Genomic DNA, 18523 nt, shown 5'->3' on the forward strand with positions numbered 1-18523 from the left:
TGAGATGAAATGACACATTGAATAATGGTTGCATAATCTTTTGAATTCAAGTTGATTTGATTTAACGTTGTGTCGTAATCTTAGCTTATTAATTCTTTGTTATTTAACTCTTAATTGCGGATAGTTTTTGCATGATCTTAGTGGTAACTAGGCTGTGTAAAAGTTATTTTGATTGCTTGGTTAGAAGCGATTGTTTCTATGACGGGTATGGTAGAAAGTAATTAATAGTTAATAAGAGTTAACGGTTAATGGTTTGGTACAATCAAGAGACACAATTGTTATCTAAATAACCAAAACAATTAGTTGACTAGGAAAGTTATGAAAGGCGTCTTGGGGTACCGGTCTTAGTAACGGAACTAGTTAATTAAGGGAATTGAATAAAGTACGAACTTGACGGGTACGGGGTGAGTCTTTGTTTAGTTCTCGGTTATTAATCAACATATTCGAATTGGTTCTTCATTTAAGTGCAACCTAAATAATGTGTGTCATGGAGTCGAAGTGGAAGATCTTTTAATTCTATTTGATATACAACAATTCTCTTTTCGATAAATTCTTGGAATTTCTAACTCTTTCAATCAACTAACGTTTAATATAAAACCAAGATGACGTGGTGTCTTTAAAAACCAAACTCTTTCTAACTACTTAAAACTCGCTAGCTCTTTGTAGTCTCCGTGGAACGAACCTTTACTTACTTTAATCTATATTGCATACGAACGGGTCCACTGCCCGATTGTGTGTGGTATTCGATTTGGATTATTTTTAAGGATTTTAATTTAACTAGATTTTCACACATCAGGCTTCAATCATGTGTACAAAATTTATCCAGTGTAGGTGTTCAAAAATCTCAGGCTTAAACTGAGGAATTAATGGATATCAAAATAGGACCATTATTGCTTTGCATTTAGTCTTGGTTAGGACCCGACCTTCTTTTGTAGTCCCTACCTAACACTAATATATATAATTTTTATTTGATGAGAACTAGATGTAAAACCCGTGTGAAAACACGAGATACGTTTGAAAATATAACCTTAATAAATAATTTAAAATATGTCTTAAAAATATAGTTGTCTTAATCATCCACATTCTACAATAATCAAAATTCATATAAGATACCAAATGCATAAGCTAATCAACATAGATATGACTTGGAGTCACCATTTCATAAATAAAAAAATGGATCCCATCTAATAAGACCATTGCTCTAATTGGTTAAAATGAATACATTACCCTTTATATTTGACTAATACACTATGACCAACCATTGCTCCATATATACTAACCATCAATAATTAACAAAAAAAATAAATTTGTTAAGTTCTAAAACTTAAAAACTTGATAAATACAAATTCAGCCATTTGTAGCCAACATATCTTCTATCACTTGACATTAAAGACAATAGGAACATTTCTACAAAACTGCATTGCACAACAAACCAATCATTTAAAAGAGATCACTCTCAGATTGTGGGGAAGCAAACAACTGAACCTCAAGAACCTACCTTTTGTTTCACCAATCCCAGAAGCTTGAATACGACCCTTTGCAGCATCATCTTGCTCTAGTGTGTCGAATATTATCACCAAAGTTTCTTTCGCACCAAGTTTTTGTCCATTATAGTGATTTTGGAATCATAAAAGTTAACTAACAAATAACTCTCATCTACATAAACTCCATTAAACATAGACCATATTAATAGAAATTGGGTTCAGAATCTTTGCATAATTCAAATAAAATTGGACTTAAAACCGTAGACAATTTGTCCACAAGAACACGTACCTGCTTGCGTGCTCATGTTGTATAAGCTTCCTCAAACTTAAGCTCATGCTCAAGTTGTGTAAGCTTGATGTAACTTTGACATCAAGAGTTACAAAACAGATCAATACCTGATGGAGAAAGAAAATCAATACCTCACAGATAAAGGCGTGTTCCTTTTGACACGTTAAGAACCTCAGTAGCCTTTAGGTAAGGATCAGGTGCTGGCTTAGCAATCCAAAAGTGATTTTCTACACAAATAATAGATATAATTCCACCAAAACTTGTGTATGTAGTACTAATCCAAATACTAATATTGAAAAGAAAAAAAAAGAGACACGTGACTGCATCTAAGACAGATTTGGGTACCAATATATATGATGGCTTAGACATGCTAAAGTTAGACTAATCATTCATCGTGGCTGCATCAAATAAAGTTGTCATGTGAAAATGTCACATACACAACTCAGATGCCATGCCATGGAACACATAAGTTTAACCTCTTTTTTTTTTAATATAAACACATCATCATTGCCAATAAAAAAGAAACAACCATCATATCATAGGAATAATTCCTTCAAACTCATTGCCCATATTTTGAAACCTAAACATAAATCATGAAGTACAAACATTAGCTAAATAAACATTACTAAATAAACATTACTTATAAAAAACTTGGTGTTTCAATAACTATAACTACAAACACATATATGTAGCTAGCTTGTAATTGTTGTATTCTATACAATGTATCTTAGAAATAAATTTATATAAACAATGTAGTTTAAGTTGTGACTATATTACATACAAATTTCTTAATCAAACATTTCTGATTAAGATATGTATCTATATAACATTTATCATTAAATCGGTATATTTCTAATTTAAAACTAATCGGTATATATATATACACACGCTAACAGGAGTATTTAAGATGAGAAGATGATGATGATGATAATAATAATAATAATAATAATAATAATAATAAATAAATAAATAAATATATAAATAATGAAGAAGGTACCTTGATGTATGTTTTGATTCTTCCTGCTACTTATCAACATCATCATCATCTCATTTAACGGATCAAACTTCTTCCTTTACATTTCATTCTTCCACAAACTCATATATCGGATCAAATCATCAAACAAAATTCACTTAGACATTTATACAAACAGTTTGTGAGCATGATTTTAAACATAAATCTATGAGTACGGATGGTAGAAATATAGTTTAATTAGACATACCTTGATTGACTTCCAACAGTACGGATGGTAGATCTGAAACTCATTGACGATACATCCATGGACTCTAATCTTTTTCTCAAATTCGAAATCAATCACTTTCTGATATATATTTCTTATATATCTATGAACTCGAATCTTTTCTCCAAAATCAAAATCATTCACCTTCTTATATATATTGATATATATATATGTGTGTGTGTGTGTATACATATATACGAACGGTATATCTCCGTTTCGTACTAAAGAAGTTTAAGTGATGATTTCGATATATATATATATACGAACGGTATATATATATTGATAAAGAGAGAGTAGATGTAAAGATTTTAAACCAAAGAAAGTAGATGTAAGAGCAGATCAGATTTTAAAGAGACAAAAATTTGAATCTGAGTTTTTTCCTCAACAAACATAAAAGCTTCTTTTTTTTTTAATAAAGAGAATAAACTTATTTGAGAAGCTAAGTTCAAGGCTTCTCAAAGAATTAGCTTCTCAAAGAAGCTATCTCTTACACAAAAGGCCCACCAAATATATGTATACCTTATATTTATACTAAAAACTCATACATGACATAATCAATTATGTGTATTTGCTGATATGTACATGCTTAGAAGCTGACACATCAGCCTTAAGTGAGATTATCACTTAAGCGAGATTATCACTTAAGCTCCTTTAGTAGGAAAGGGAGATGATATCAAAATTAATAAAGGGGAAAAGCTAGCTTCTTTCAGAAAGCCTGTTAGCGGAACGTGAAATAGCATTTGAGACCCAACCCATTAACCCAATTAGGAGTAGTTTATTTCTTTTGTTCATCATTTTTAACTTTTATTTGTTATTTCTGTTTGGTATCGTCTTTAGAATACTATTGCAAAATTAAGGTAGATATATACCAGAAAATAGAATATGAACTAGTGTTCAACTATATTGTTAACCAAAATATTACACAGATCGATATGTGAACCTGTCAGGCAACCAATTAGTTACAACCCTTTGTATTCCTAGAGTACCCAAAATACACCACAAGTGTAAATAAATTGTTAAAACAATATTGGTCTAAAAAAATTATCTTCATCAAATTTATCAGAAAAAGAAATTTGGGACCGGTTAGGACCGCTGACCTACCTAGATCAGGTCTATTGGGATGGCTGGAGGACCAGATTGGGCTGAACTTAGCAGGACCGGGGGACTTCATCAAGAAGAAATAACTAAGACTAGGTATTTTGTAGTATTATTATTTTCCAATTACCTTTAGATGAATAAAATGTTCGCATGTTAATTTCAAGGATCTTGGGACTTTGAAACACCAATATCATAATTAGCCATTAGGCTGTTTCATATTAATTGATTGTTGTAACTAGCTAGCTACTTTAGAGTAAAAAGATGCTTCCATCAAAACATATGGATTATGGAAGATGCAAGCTAGATCATCGATCATATCGTTCTAATTAAACACAACAGATTCAAACTAGCTATTTATCATGCAATGGCCAAAAGAACAAGTAGGATATATATATATATATATATATATAGCTTCCACTGAAAGAGGACAAGACACACGCTTTAATTAAGTGATCAGTAGTACTATACCATATTGCGATTTATTGGTATAAAAGTAGATTCTTAAGCATAAATAAGGTCGAGATCTCATGGCGATCAATACGTACGTTTACTTGGATAGGATTAGGACACTGTTTCACATAGCCTGTCAAAGTAATGTATGGTATATATTCTCTTTTTATTGCATTTTAGACAGTGTAATATCAGCTTTAATTAGTTTATGAACTATAAAATCACCTTCCTGTTAAGCTTGACTCTATGCTTGTCGACTGATCGAAGTTTGGAATTAGGAGTTGATTTTTTTGTGATGCTGTGAAAGAGAAAAAGGTTTAGTACTTTTGATTTTACAAAAATAGGCATGAAAACCAAGGTTTTGGGTTACAAATTTAAGATACACTCAAAGAAAGCTTATATATAAAAATGGTAAATTAGCGCTACGGATCTCATTATATAACCTGATCCATGATGATAATAAACTAACTGCATAAGATTAACTTCTAAGTTTAGCAAGACATATGGCTGTGCCCGGCTGTAATTAACGAATTAACTTGCCCTATCATTCTAGCTTTCTAGTGGATATTTCCGATTCATGAAATTGGCAGCGTTTTTTTTTTTTTTTTTAAATTAATATAAAGCGGGATGCTTTTAAAAGTTAGTTATGAAACTTCATACATCTTACTAGCTTTTCGTGTGACAAAAAAGGTTGTATCAAAATTCTTGACTTGACATAAATCGATTGGATATCTATTTTTCAAACTCGATCTTTTGTAGGAAAATTTATGACGCTGTTGATCAAGAAATTCAGGCATTTGCTATACGATGCACAGAGAGTCAGAGATATATATGGATGCATGCAATTATAAGGCCTGGATATACGATGCACAGGTGGTTTTGACTTTGCCATAGTTGACTTTCGGGCATTTGCAATAGTTGACTTTTGCAAAAGTACTATCAATCAAATGATTTAAAAAGAAGGCCCGTCAATAAAGCCCAGCAGTAGTTCTTTTTCTGGACCCGGTACAAATGTAATGATATTGTTGGACCATTTATATGGTCACAACATTTTGAAGAATAGAAAGCTAATTAGAACAGAGAGAGACGTAAATTTACGTAAAGGTATCTTAATTATTCCTCCTAACTATTTTCAGTTCCTCTTACATGTTGAACATGTCAAATAAGAAAAAAAAAAAAAAAAGAGTTAATTCTAATGGAAACGGGTTGAAAAGCAGTCATATATTGATCGAACTAATCTTCTCCTTTTTTTTAATTATATTTAACAAACCAAAAAAAATTAAAAAAAATTGGGTCGATCAATTCATTTTATAAGTTTGACATGTCGGGAAGGCCTTGAGAGTGTGCAACCCAACCTCCATCCCGGGGCCAAATTTTTTGAGTGGCACAAATATTTAAAATTTTTAGATTTTTTCTATTCTACAAATGTATGATATATAATGTGTTATATATCGATTTGATTTGATTAGTTAGCGACTAAATATAATTATACAATACTTTAAAAGCTAACATAGTAACATATAATTATTGTTTATGTTTCTTATCGTTTATATAAAAAAATTGTTTATATATTAGAATTTATAGGGGCTTAGGGGGTTTTTCTCAACTCGATTTGTACACTTAAATCCTCATGATCGTCTTCTTTTACATGTTATTGAGCAACCCATTTTGAAACCGCTAATAAAACCACAACAGTTTCCACCATGTCTATAAGCACATCTCAGGTTTGGGTGGTTGTGTCCTCGAAACTTGTACGGGGTTGCACCAAAATTATCACGAAGTAAAAACCGGTAGTTCAGACTTTAATTCGTTGATGGAGTTTTTTCTTATGTCTAGGGTCTTCTGTAATTGGCATAAGTTTTTTCAACTTTTTTACAGACTTCGTAGTTAAAGTTTCAAGATGAGTCTAAATTGTGTAAATTGTTGTATGTCTAGATTTTGTACCTTAATCGCTAGCATCTTGTTAGTCGATTTTTTTATTCAATAATATATTATCTATCGCCGTTTAAAAAAAATACCACAACTTGTGATTCATTTTGGCCACATTGCTTCGCAATTACATACAAGATGCAAAACCACAAGTCAACGACAATCTTAAGAAGATCAAAGTACATGTTAATAATGAGAATCAACTGTAGACTGTAATCAATATGCACTATGCAGGGATGTCGATGGGGTGTGCAACCGCGCATACAAGACCTCCAAAATTTATTTTATACATAGTTACATACATTGAATCCATATAAATATTCATCGTATTTTTTGAATAAACGAATCTTTTTCTTTTTTTTCTTCTTTTTTTTTTTTTTGAATTTTAGAGGTGCATTTTGCTAGCTACTTGTACAAGACTTACATAATCTAAATAAATCTCAGGCTACAACCATGTCCATACAACAGATATGAAAAGATTTAAATTTTGCTAAGCAAAAAGATGAGGGGGAAAATGGAAATTGGAAACGGTATGAGAAGTGGTAAAAATTAAACAGAGTGGGGGTAGAAAAGGACATGAGTGCTTGGAATCTATATATGGGTTTGTATTTTTCCATTTAATGGCCACTGACTAGAAAAGGAGAGGAGGTGTTGGAAATGAATAACTATCACGAGACTTTGGCCCCACCTCCCACATGCAATTTGCAAGTTTTTGCAGGTTCGTTTTTTGGATGTTATCTTCTCTTCTGCCTTGCCTTGTGTAAATTTGAATGCATATACCAGTGTTCTACTTATGGTACCTTATTATGTCCTTGTATATGTATTATTATCACATAACGTTAATGTAATGTTGAATCAAGTTGTCATATGTATATATATGACACATGATAGATAGATGATACTATTGAAATGAAATGTACGTAACGCTTCGTGTTGACCGCTCTGGTTACAATACAAAGTGTTTGCACTTTATAACTTTTATTATTTATTTTTTCTTTTTTTAGTGACAAATGTTAGATAGTGTGTGCACTTCTTTTTTATTAAAAGGTTTTTTTTTCTCATTACGTTCTTCTAAAGCAAATGAAAACCTTTTTAAGTGTTCCAAGGTTAAAAGAGATATTGTACATGTTCTTCAGTGTTTATGATAAACTTAATTTAAGGAGTAGATATTTTAAGGGGTGTTTAGGTTAACGTACTAGAAAGTAGATTATAAGTATATTAGGGGGCGTTTGCTTGCAGAAAATACTTCTTGTTTTTCATTTTTGTTTTCCAAAAAACCATAAAAAACAGAAAATACGTTTTAATCATAGTTTTCTAATAATGTTTTATATTTTTCCATAAAAAATTTGAAAACATTTTTTTTTTATTTTTCATTTTCATTCCTCCTTCTCTCCTCACATTTCTAACATGTCTTCTAGTTTTATAATTAGAACGTGTTTTCAAATTTTTGATTTGTTTTCTAGAAAATTCTATAAGCAAACGGGCCTTAGCTTTTTACATTCGAGGTATGTTCACAGAAAGCTAAATAAAATTTATCTATTGAAAAGGTAATAAACACTCTTTGTAAAAGTGTTTCATTGAGCTTAATTTAATCAAATACAGTACAAGTTTATCAGCTTTTTACATTCGAGGTATGTTCACAGAAAGCTAATTTTAATAATGAATAATCATCCCAAACACTCCGTTAGTGTTCAGTCTAAGAAGATTACAAATTTCAAACCAATGATAGAGCTAGCCAGACAATTTTTTTTTCTTGTAACGTATCTTTGATGTATAAGTGTATAACTAGAGTTTTTGTTCAAATTGTAGCAAAACTATCTATACATGATTTTTTTAACTCTGCGAGCAAATTTTTCATTGAAACAACCTTTCGTTCATGTTATTCAAACACATAAAGCAATAAACTGTACCATTTTTAGCAATCAACCAAGAATCGATTTTCAAGAAATATCAAACCATACAAGGGACCAACCCAACACCACACTCCGGCCCGCTAGAGAAGTTGTTACTGTTATTCAGTGAAAATATTCATACACTTGTAACTTAAAAGAGTCGAACCTAAACTTGTGAGAAACCAAAATTGCATCTATCAGTTAAGTTGACTTCATTTACTAAACCATCTATTTTTTATAACGTTATTTTACCTATCTACGGATGATTTATCTAAAGAAATGTAACTTTAATTAGTTACACTTAATTAAGCTTAATTAAAAATATGTGTATTGAAATTGAATAATCTTCTTTTTTGGAATCTAAAATTATTAGACCAAGTAGATAACAATATAAGATCAGAGTTTCCTTATTTTGATAACATTTTTTTGTAATAACCATGAGAATTTTTAAAATATGTATTTGTTTATATGTTTTTTTAGTTCATTCACATGTAATATAATATAAAAATATATGTTGTAGAAAAAACTTTTTTAAGAAACCTTCAAAATAGCATTTTGTGAACCTCTGAATGAATTTGTTCATGTTTTTTGTTCACATGTGATAAACGATTATATATAAGGTTTTGAAAAAAAAAAAATTTTACAACATATGTTTTTATGACGTTTCACATGTTAATAGAAAAAAAAAAACAGGTGATCCGATATGAAATTTAAGAGTTCTTACGTTTCTTAAAAAAAATGGGTTATGAATATAAGTTCCCTCATATGTATATATATACCCACTCAATAATATCTAATTTGTCTATACTTTGAGAATTTTTTTTTAGATTCTCATGATTGATATCTTAATTAAGTTAGGTCAAAGTCGATCCAATCTATCTAAATTTTGTCCAAATAGGATTATAACCAGCTGATCCTTTTCAACCTGGAACTTCCAATGCATCATAACATTATATATGATACTTAATTTGTCTCGTTGCATTATAAGCTTTGATTTTTTGAATGTTATGTCACCAATAAGTATAATTTATAATAACACTAATCAGATGTGAGAGTACTGTATAACTTATAATTCCTATATATATATATTAAAGAGCGTGCGTGAGTTTGTATGTCACCTCACAATCTTTATTTTTTATTAATTTGGTGGGGCCAACATCTCTCTTAAGTTTCTTTTAACTCTGCCCTCTCCGAAAGTTTTTTATTTTACCATTTTAGTGGTCCCAGAATCCTTTTATTTAGTTAATGGATTTTCACTAAGACTTCCTTTTAGGCAATATTAGTCCTTCCTGTTAAATCTCTTGCAATAATAGTCCCCTTTGTTAAAAGGTATTATAAAACTTTAATAAATAATCATAGTTGTTAACTTTAGTTTAGGTGTTTTAACGGGAATAACAATAACGGCCGCAAATGAAGTCCTTTTCGTTGACATGGAGTTATGTTTTCTTTCTCAAATGGGTGTTAATAATTGTTAAATGGGTTTTTGATGTCTAACATGAACTACAAAAGCTGCAAATTAGGTCCATTTTATAACGGGTGTGGAATACGTAGTATTTGTGTCAATTTAGTCTATCGGTCGGTCAATTTAACAAAAAAAAACGTGAGTTTATTTCTTTGTTTTACGTTTTTATTTTTGCCTTATATTTTTGACTAAAATTGGCGTTTTATTAGTTGTTTCTAATTTTTTACAATTTGATGTACAAATTTAATATGGTATCCAATTTCATTGTCTTTAATTTTCTACAATGATTTTTTATACAGTACTTTCCATTTCCTTTTTAAAGTTCATATATAACGAGATATGTTACCCGGGTGTTGTCCCGGGAGACATTACATTTGTTAACGATTTACTCGTAATAGAAAAGAATTATTCAAAAGATAATGCGTTACAAATAGGTATGCGTTCATGGACCGAGGTTAAAAAACCACAAACTTTTTGAAGAAAACATGTATTATTCAAATAATTGAAAATAAAAAAATGGACATTTGTCAGTTAGAAAATGATCAGTAAAAGTAGTTCGCATTAAAGTTTAGTCTAAAAGTGTAAGAGACTTAAATGTTGTGGTAAAATTAAAAGAAAAACAAAAAGTACAAAAATTCAGTGCTAAAATGTTGTGATGAAAAAAAAAGAATAAAAAGGTTACCCTTCTTTGCACTTTACAGTAAAAAAAACAGTGAAAGTTTTGTATGAAAGTAAAAGTAGTTCGCATAAAAGTTGAGTGCTAAAAACGTAAGAGGCTAAAATGTTCTGGTGAATATAAAAGAAAATAAAAAAGTATAAAATTTTAGTGCTAAAAGTGTAAAGAGTGAAACTATTGTGGTGAAAATAAAAAATATTAATCTTTACACGTTTTCCGAACTTTAAAATAAAAGAAAATTAAAAAGTATGAAAGTTTAGTGCTAAAGTGTAAATAGTTAAAATATTGTGGTGAAAATAAAAAGAATAAAAAGTTTACCAAAAAAGCATTATAGTTTAGTGCTAAAAGTGTAAAGTTTTTATAGTGAAAGTAAATATAATAAAAAGTATACTATTTTTTACTAAAAAGTATTATAGTTTAGTACTAAAAGTATAAAGATTGAAACTTATGTGGTGAAAATAAAAAAAAATAAAAAGCTAAAAGTGTAAAGATTGAAACTTTTGTGGTGAAGATAAAAAGAATAGAAAATATACTATTCTTTATTAAAAAGTATTATAGTTTAGTGTTAAAAGTGTAAAGATTGAAGCTTATGTAGTGAAAATAAAAAGAATAAAAAGTATACTATTATTTACTAAATAGTATTATAGTTTAGTGTTAAAAACGTAAAGATTAAAACTTATGTGGTGAATATAAAAAAGAATAACAAGTATATTATTCTTTACACGTTGATTATGCAAGGATTAGGATGGGTGTATTGTACCAGCATCATATGACTCATACGTGGTGAGTTGATAGATATTCAATTGTGGTACCGGAGCTAGGATTTCCTCCATTACCCTTATTTTTAAGATAAAAACTTAAAACTTAAAAAAAAAAACCTATAAACCCCAAAAATTTAAAAAGAGAGATGGGCATGGACAAACATTTAAAAACCAAAAAAGTGCAAAAAGATATAGGTGGGGACAAAAAAAAAAAAAAAACACTTAGTTACTGTAGTTTGCACAAAAACTAAAGATTTGTTTTTAATATATATATATAATATTATAGTTTTAGTGCGTTTTGCATTCCTTTCTTCCTGTTTTGTCACTTTTTTTCAATTAATCAATATATAATTGGTAGATGATTAACAATCGTTTTCCCCTTTTAACTATTCATACTACTGATCATGTAATGGGACAAACAAATGTATCTCCTGCCTATATAAGGTTTTTTAAAACAATGTTATGTCTCTCGGGGCAGCGCCCAGGTTACATAACTAGTTGTACTTAATTATGAGCAATACTCATGACAAAATGTAACTATACATATATATCCTCGCCCATTTTAAACACGTTTATGAACATAATTAGCTAGCAGCAACAGACTACTCTTACATAAGCCATCCGAAACACCCCTGAAAAGTATGTATATGTTTCTGATGATCACTTTGTGTTAAGGCGGTGATCAGAAAGGCATTTGTTCATTCATTCAATTCGATTCAAATTTTATTAAGTTTTTTTTTATTCTAGTAGCACTATTCACGTGACAGTTATTATATTCACTACAACTTGTGTGTTATGTGTTCTGACTAGAAGTGAAGAGAAGGCGGCTGGGAGGAAGTGTAGTTCAAATTGGTTTGAGAGAGGAGAGTAGTAGTAATTAATTAGGTGTGTGTTTGTGTGTATTCACGGGAAATCTGTTGATGTAGCTACTACTATCACCATTCCCTTTCTTCATAACTCATTGATGATTTTTTCATTCTTCTTTTCAATATCTCTTATCTCAATACCTGGCACATTATTGCGACCTACCTTTTCTCTTTTCTAAGAATAATGTTTTCATCGTATTATAGATCATAATTTTGTATTATAAATAATGTTTTCATCGTATTATAAATCATAATTTTGTATAACAAGCTAGCTAGAGATAAGTTTTATTTATACTATATATAATCATGCATTAATATTTTGGCTTAATTATTGCATGGAAATATAACAAATTTCGAAGTGTCCCCTGTAATACAACAATCTTATAAATTTATCATTTAACGTAAAAACTTTCTGTTGTTAACCATTTTGAGAAATGATAAATATCATCCTAAAAGATCGACATGCATAATAGTTATTGAGTGTTATAACCCATTAATTTCTTTTCGAAATTCAAATAGTTAGAAAATTTATTAAGCTGATTATCTAGATAAAAAAAAATATGTTTTTTCAGCATTTAGTATGATAACCAACTTATTGAAGTTAACTCAAGTCAACTATTAGTGATTAGATCTGTCGATCAGCTTCAATGCTTCATAGTCACCTAATATAATAATGTGTCTTTTAGTTTAAATAGGTTTCTAACGTACTAAAAACTGTTGTTCCATTTATGATTAATGATTTTGGACATAAATTATGTAATACCGCAATAATACAGTAATGATTAGTACGATCATGTCAGTAGTAGATTAAGTGCAACCGCAATCCAACCCAATCTTCAATTAAAAATTAATTTCTCTTCCACATATACAACCCAATAATCTAACTCAAATTTTCACTCTCATTCACAACTCAACCTAAACCAATTTATGATTTATTATTTTATCATGTTAAAAATATTTCTTATAAACTAAAATAAACAATATATTTCAATTTCAACTTGGTCAGGTTCATGTGACGTTCAACATATATTATTACACAATTTGAGAAGCAAAATTCCTTTCATTTATAAAACAATATATTTCTTGCGAAACAAGCTAGATTAATGTAATGAAATTAAATATCATTTGTTAGTATAGCAAAACGTATTTCAATTGTGCTTAAAAGAATACCTAATCTCTTCTCTTATAAAAATAAAACAAAATTTTTATTACATTATTATTTTTTAAGTAATACTTACATGTCATTATTACACTTCTTTACATTAATTATTTCTTTTAGTTACATGTCATTATTAGAAGTCTTTACATTAATTACCTAAACACATAATTAGTCGGTGATTTAACAATAAGTAGTCGGTGATTTAACAAAATCCCGCTATATTCAACATTGAGTAAATATCCAATAAAAAAGCACCGAAACCACTCCCAGTCTCACATAACATGAGAACATTAGTATAAATAAAATCATTTATAGTATTTATCATTGTTTTGATCTGTGTAAGTGTGTATATATGTGATTATTGTCTGACTTTAGATATTTCACAATTTAGAAAATATAAGTAAAAAAATATGTTAATGCCTACATTAGTTTCTTTGAACTCTAGGTTCGCAAAAACATATGAGTTTTTATGATTGTTTTGCTCATAAAGCGAAATGGACATATTCTATGTTACCATCATAACCAAGATAAGTCCTAAATTTGTTATTTTATAAATTTTTTTAGAGATATATATTTTTTAATTTTAAAAAAAAAACTCTAATAAATTATACATTGTCTTATAAGTTTCATTATCTAAATAATTTTATCATAACATATTTTTAATTATTCACATATTATGCGAGTTAATAAACTAATTATAACTAATAAGATATACTATTTTGAAGAGACGGATACTTTTAGACTATCGCAACTTCGGTAGTGAAAATACGATTTTATAAAACTTTGATTAATATGCCCGGATTAAACCCGGGTAAATTAGCTAGTGAGTTTTTATGATTGTTTTGCTCATAAAGCGAAATGACATATTCTATGTTACCATCATAAACAAGATAAGTCATGAATTAAGTATGACAAAACGTATATATAACAATAGTAACAAATTAATTTAAACATTATATGTTGATAATTTGGTAAGACATTCTTATTATTCTGTATGTCTTCAACAAAACGACTAGTCAAAAACTACTATTCAAAACATAATCTGCTCATTTCTCTGCTCTCTTAATCCCGTTCTTAATATTATGTAATCTAAACAATAATCTATACCAACACTCTTTTAAGCTATCTCTTGCAAATGGTTACGTGAGGTCATGTCCTTCTGATTTGGGGACTGGCATGCATAGGAGGTTAATGTGAGAGTAAAGAGAACCTTTAGGCTTAGATTAGGGAGCTGGAATGTAGGTACACTTAAGGGAAAGCTTTTAGAGCTAGAAGACGCTTTGGTTAGGTGTAAAACAGACATTGCGTGTTTTCAGGAAACTAAGTAGACAGGTAAAAGCACTAGAGATGGGAATGGATTCAAGCTTTGGTATTCTGGAGCGCCTAAGTCGATAAATGGAGTAGGGATCATCATGACAGATCGACTTAAAGACTTTGTAGTACATGTGGAAAGACACGGGGGATAGGTTGATGTTGGTGAGATTAGTGATACAAGAGGAGACTATAAACGTGATCAGCGCGTATGCCCCACAGTCGGGCTGGAGTGAGGGAGAGAAGAAGAGTTTTTGGGACTCACTGGATGAGCTCGTGAGGAGTTGCCCAGATGACCAAAGACTAGTTTTAGGAGGAGACTTAAATGGGCATATAGGAGTACAGTCAGACGGCTACCCGGGTGTACACGGGGGTCTAGGATTTGGTTGGAGGAATGATGAGGGACGCAGGATATTGGATTTTTCTACTGCGCATGACCTGGTAATAGCAAACTCGTTCTTCCGAAAGAGGAAATCTTAGCTGATTACCTACCAGAGCGGCGGCAATGAAACGCAGATCGACTACCTCTTGGTGCGTAAAGGAGACTTCAGGGCTTGTAAAGATTGCAAGGTCCTCCCTAAGGGGGGTTGCTACTCCCAACATAAACTGCTAATTTTGGATTTATTCTTGAGTAGACGAGCAACCAAGACAGAGAAGGCCGTAAGGCCAAGAATCCTTTGGAAAAACCTTATGGGTGAAGCAGCAGAGACGTTTAGATCGACGACCAGCGCGAGGTTCTCATTAGAGATTCAAAACGGCGAGCATATGGATGCTGATCAGTTGTGGACATACTTGGCAAAGGGTATTAGGGAGACGACAAAGGCGGTACTAGGGGAACAAGAGGGATAGGTAGTAAGCGGAAAGGGGGTAGGGAATCTTGGTGGATCAGTGAAGAGGTCCAGACCAAGGTTGCGACAAAACTTAGTTGCTTTAAAGAACTTATCAAGAGCAAGCAAAACGGGACAAATGAGGACTGGTCCTTGGCTAGGTAAAGATACTACGAAGCCAAGAAAGAGGTAAAGAAGATTGTAGCTATAGCAAAAGAAAGAGCGTACGAAGAACTGTATAAGAAACTAGACTCAAAGGAAGGCAAAAACGATATATTCAGAATTGCTAAAGTAAGGGAGAGAAAACGTAGGGATTTAGGAGACGTCATTTACATTAAGGATGAAAGCGGATGGAGCATTGTGAAGGTGGAAGACATTAGGAAAAGATGGGAAGAGTACTTCGCCAACCTGTTTAATAGAAGAGAGTCGGGGCGAAGTGAAGGAGGAATCGATCACGGTACTCACTCAGACATATGCTGCGACGACGACGATACTCCGAGGATCAGCCAAGAGGAAGTAAGGCTCGCCCTAGAGAAGATGGGGAGAAACAAAGCAACAGGTCCAGACCAAATTCCTATCGAGGCATGGAGATGCTTGGGAGATATGGGGATAAGCTTGCTGACAAGCCTTTTCAACAAGATTTGGACAAGTGCAAAAATGCCAGAAGAATGGAGATTTAGCGAGGTCATATTTATCTATAAGAACAAGGGGGACGTGCAGAGTTGTAGCAACTTTAGGGGCATTAAACTCCTAAGTCATACCATGAAGCTATGGGAGAGAGTGATAGAGATGAGGCTTAGAAGGGTTATAAAGATGGCAGAGAACCAATTCGGTTTTATGCTAGGTAGGTCGACAATGGAGGCTGTTCATATCACCAGAAGCCTTATGGAGAAGTATAGGGAAAGACAAAGCGCTACACTGTGTCTTCCTAGATTTGGAAAAGGCATACGATAGTGTACCACGACAGTTGATTTGGAGGACGCTACAAGCGAAAGGTTATTAGGGTTATTAGGGATATGTACCATAGGGCGAGGACTGGTGTCCGAACCCCTGTGGGGAACACGGAACTTTTCTCGGTAGATATGGGCCTACACTAGGGTTCGGCGCTTAGCCCATACCTTTTCACGTTGATCCTAGACGAACTGTCCAGGGGCCTACAGGAGGAACTACCGTGGTGTATGATTTTTGCCGATGACATTGTGCTGATAGCGAGATCGACGGAGGAACTAAACCAGAGGCTAGAGAAATGGAGAGAAGCCCTTGAAGACCATGGTTTGTGCGTGAGCCGAGAGAAGACAGAATACCTTAGATGTGACTTCGATAACCAGGAGATAAGACAAAATGGGGATGAGGTTGTTAGCATTGGGGGCCGCATATTGCGTCCGAAGGAGTCTTTTAGATACCTGGGATCAGTGATACACAAATCGGGTGTGATAGACGAAGACGTGATACATCGAATCCAAGCCGGATGGATGAAGTGGAGAGCAGCTATGGGAGTCATGTGCGACAAGAGGATCCCGCTAAAGCTGAAAGGGAAGTTCTATAGAGTGGATATTAGACCGGCTATGCTATACGGGTCAGAATGTTGGGCGATGACGAAAGCCCAAGCGGCTCGAGTAGAGGTGGCTGAGATGAGGATGTTAAGGTGGACTTGCGGGAAGACCTTACCAGACAGGATCCCGACGGGAGTTTTTAGAGCAGAACTTGAAGTAGGCACCATCATTAACAAGCTAAGGGAAGAGCGCTTGAGATGGTTTGGCCATGTTAGGAGAAGGGATGAAACTGCACCACTAAGGAGAGCGGAGTCTATTAACGTGGACGGCATACGAAGAAGGGGACGACCAAAGATGAGGTGGGAGGATCGATTAGCGAAGGATCTAATTGAACTTGGCCTGTCGGAGGACATGACGTCGGATAGGACGGCATGGAGAACTAGGATTAGAGTAGAATAGTGGGTTAGGGTAGGACTTTTGGGCGACCTAGATAGTCTTTCTTTTCCCATATTGCCTTGCCAAAGGAGGTTTGTGAGGGTTTGGCCTAGAGAAGTGGCTTAGCTACTCTATAGAGGACTTTGACATGACAGGAAGAGTGGTAGGTAGATGGAGGTGGAAGTACGGAATTCTGAATGCGTTAGAGGAGCTTCCAGGTAGAGGTAGTGGAATGCGAGGGTAAGGCATATGGGTTTTAGATTAAGTAGACTTTTTATTTAGACTTTGGTTCTCTGTGACCTTTCGTAGGGGTTTTTGGCCTTGAGTCTCGAGAGGCCTAAACCGAGGGGGGAGGTTACTCTTGTGTTTGTTTCCCCCAAGATGGCTGTCGGAGGACATGACCAATGAGAGTTTATCTAGAGGACTATGGGTTTAGGACTAGTTTATTGGTTTAGAAGAGCAGGTGAGAAGATTAGGATAGATAGGTGGCCTGAGGTCCTTTTTTCCATAGTTTGTTTGGAAGTAGTTACTGCCTTGGCTCAATCAGGATCTTTTCAGGTTTTGTCATTTCTTATTTATTTGTATGTTTGTCTTGTTATTTCCCACTACTTGTTCGAGTTACGTATTAGTTTGCTACTTTTATGTTGTTTAATATGCCCAATATGGTTGCTTTCGTATTTGTGTTTGTATTGTCAAACATGTTTCTAAGATATCGGTAGGACGCATGAGTGATAAACGTTCGACCCGCATAGTAGCCGGACTCAGCAGACAGGTATTCCTTCTTTTCAGATTCTCGGCAGACAGGTATGATTTTCTAAACATTTCTCATTTTCCGTCTTGCACTCCTTTGTGGCCGGAGGTCCCTATGGAAGCAGTCTCTCTACCTTTGTGTAGAGGTAAGATTGTCTACAGCTTACCTCTCCATACCCCGCGCAGGGATTGGGTCCTGTTGTTGTTGTTGATGTTGATAATTTGGTAAATTGTCTAGATCATGTAATATGTTTATAATTTGGTAAATTGTCTAAATCATGTAAACATGATATACGTGATAATCCATATGAGTTATTATGTGTAAGTTTTTAATTGGTTGATTGAATAGTTGAATAATTTTACAAGTTATATTAAATCTGATAGTTGGTTCTCACTATAACTT

At 32.7% G+C, this 18523-nt stretch overlaps 2 protein-coding genes and 1 long non-coding RNA gene across 5 annotated transcripts; 2 read left to right on the forward strand and 1 right to left on the reverse strand.

Moving 5' to 3' along the window:
* Positions 1 to 1178: 1178 nt before the first annotated feature.
* Positions 1179 to 3226, reverse strand: LOC122580027. Of its 3 annotated transcripts, XR_006320730.1 has the most exons (5): positions 2994 to 3224; positions 2771 to 2868; positions 1774 to 1880; positions 1499 to 1656; positions 1179 to 1415 (listed from the first exon to the last, which is right to left on the reverse strand). It is a non-coding gene; the product is annotated as an uncharacterized LOC122580027 (long non-coding RNA). The 3 variants fall into 3 exon arrangements; XR_006320729.1 differs by having other exon boundaries at positions 1774 to 2000; positions 2771 to 3226; XR_006320728.1 differs by having other exon boundaries at positions 2771 to 3152.
* Positions 3227 to 14747: 11521 nt separating this feature from the next.
* LOC122610773 lies at positions 14748 to 16396 on the forward strand. Its single transcript, XM_043783733.1, has 3 exons — positions 14748 to 15056; positions 15132 to 15417; positions 15621 to 16396. The coding sequence occupies exons 1-3, from the start codon at positions 14748 to 14750 to the stop codon at positions 16394 to 16396; spliced, it is 1371 nt and encodes a 456-aa protein (XP_043639668.1).
* A 224-nt stretch (positions 16397 to 16620) lies between these two features.
* On the forward strand, positions 16621 to 17614 carry LOC122610774. Its single transcript, XM_043783734.1, has 2 exons — positions 16621 to 17263; positions 17526 to 17614. Exons 1-2 carry the CDS (start codon positions 16621 to 16623, stop codon positions 17612 to 17614), a joined length of 732 nt encoding a protein of 243 aa, XP_043639669.1.
* Positions 17615 to 18523: the final 909 nt, after the last annotated feature.

The sequence above is a fragment of the Erigeron canadensis genome, chromosome 8 (genome assembly GCF_010389155.1).
Source record: "Erigeron canadensis isolate Cc75 chromosome 8, C_canadensis_v1, whole genome shotgun sequence".
Taxonomy (NCBI): domain Eukaryota; kingdom Viridiplantae; phylum Streptophyta; class Magnoliopsida; order Asterales; family Asteraceae; genus Erigeron; species Erigeron canadensis.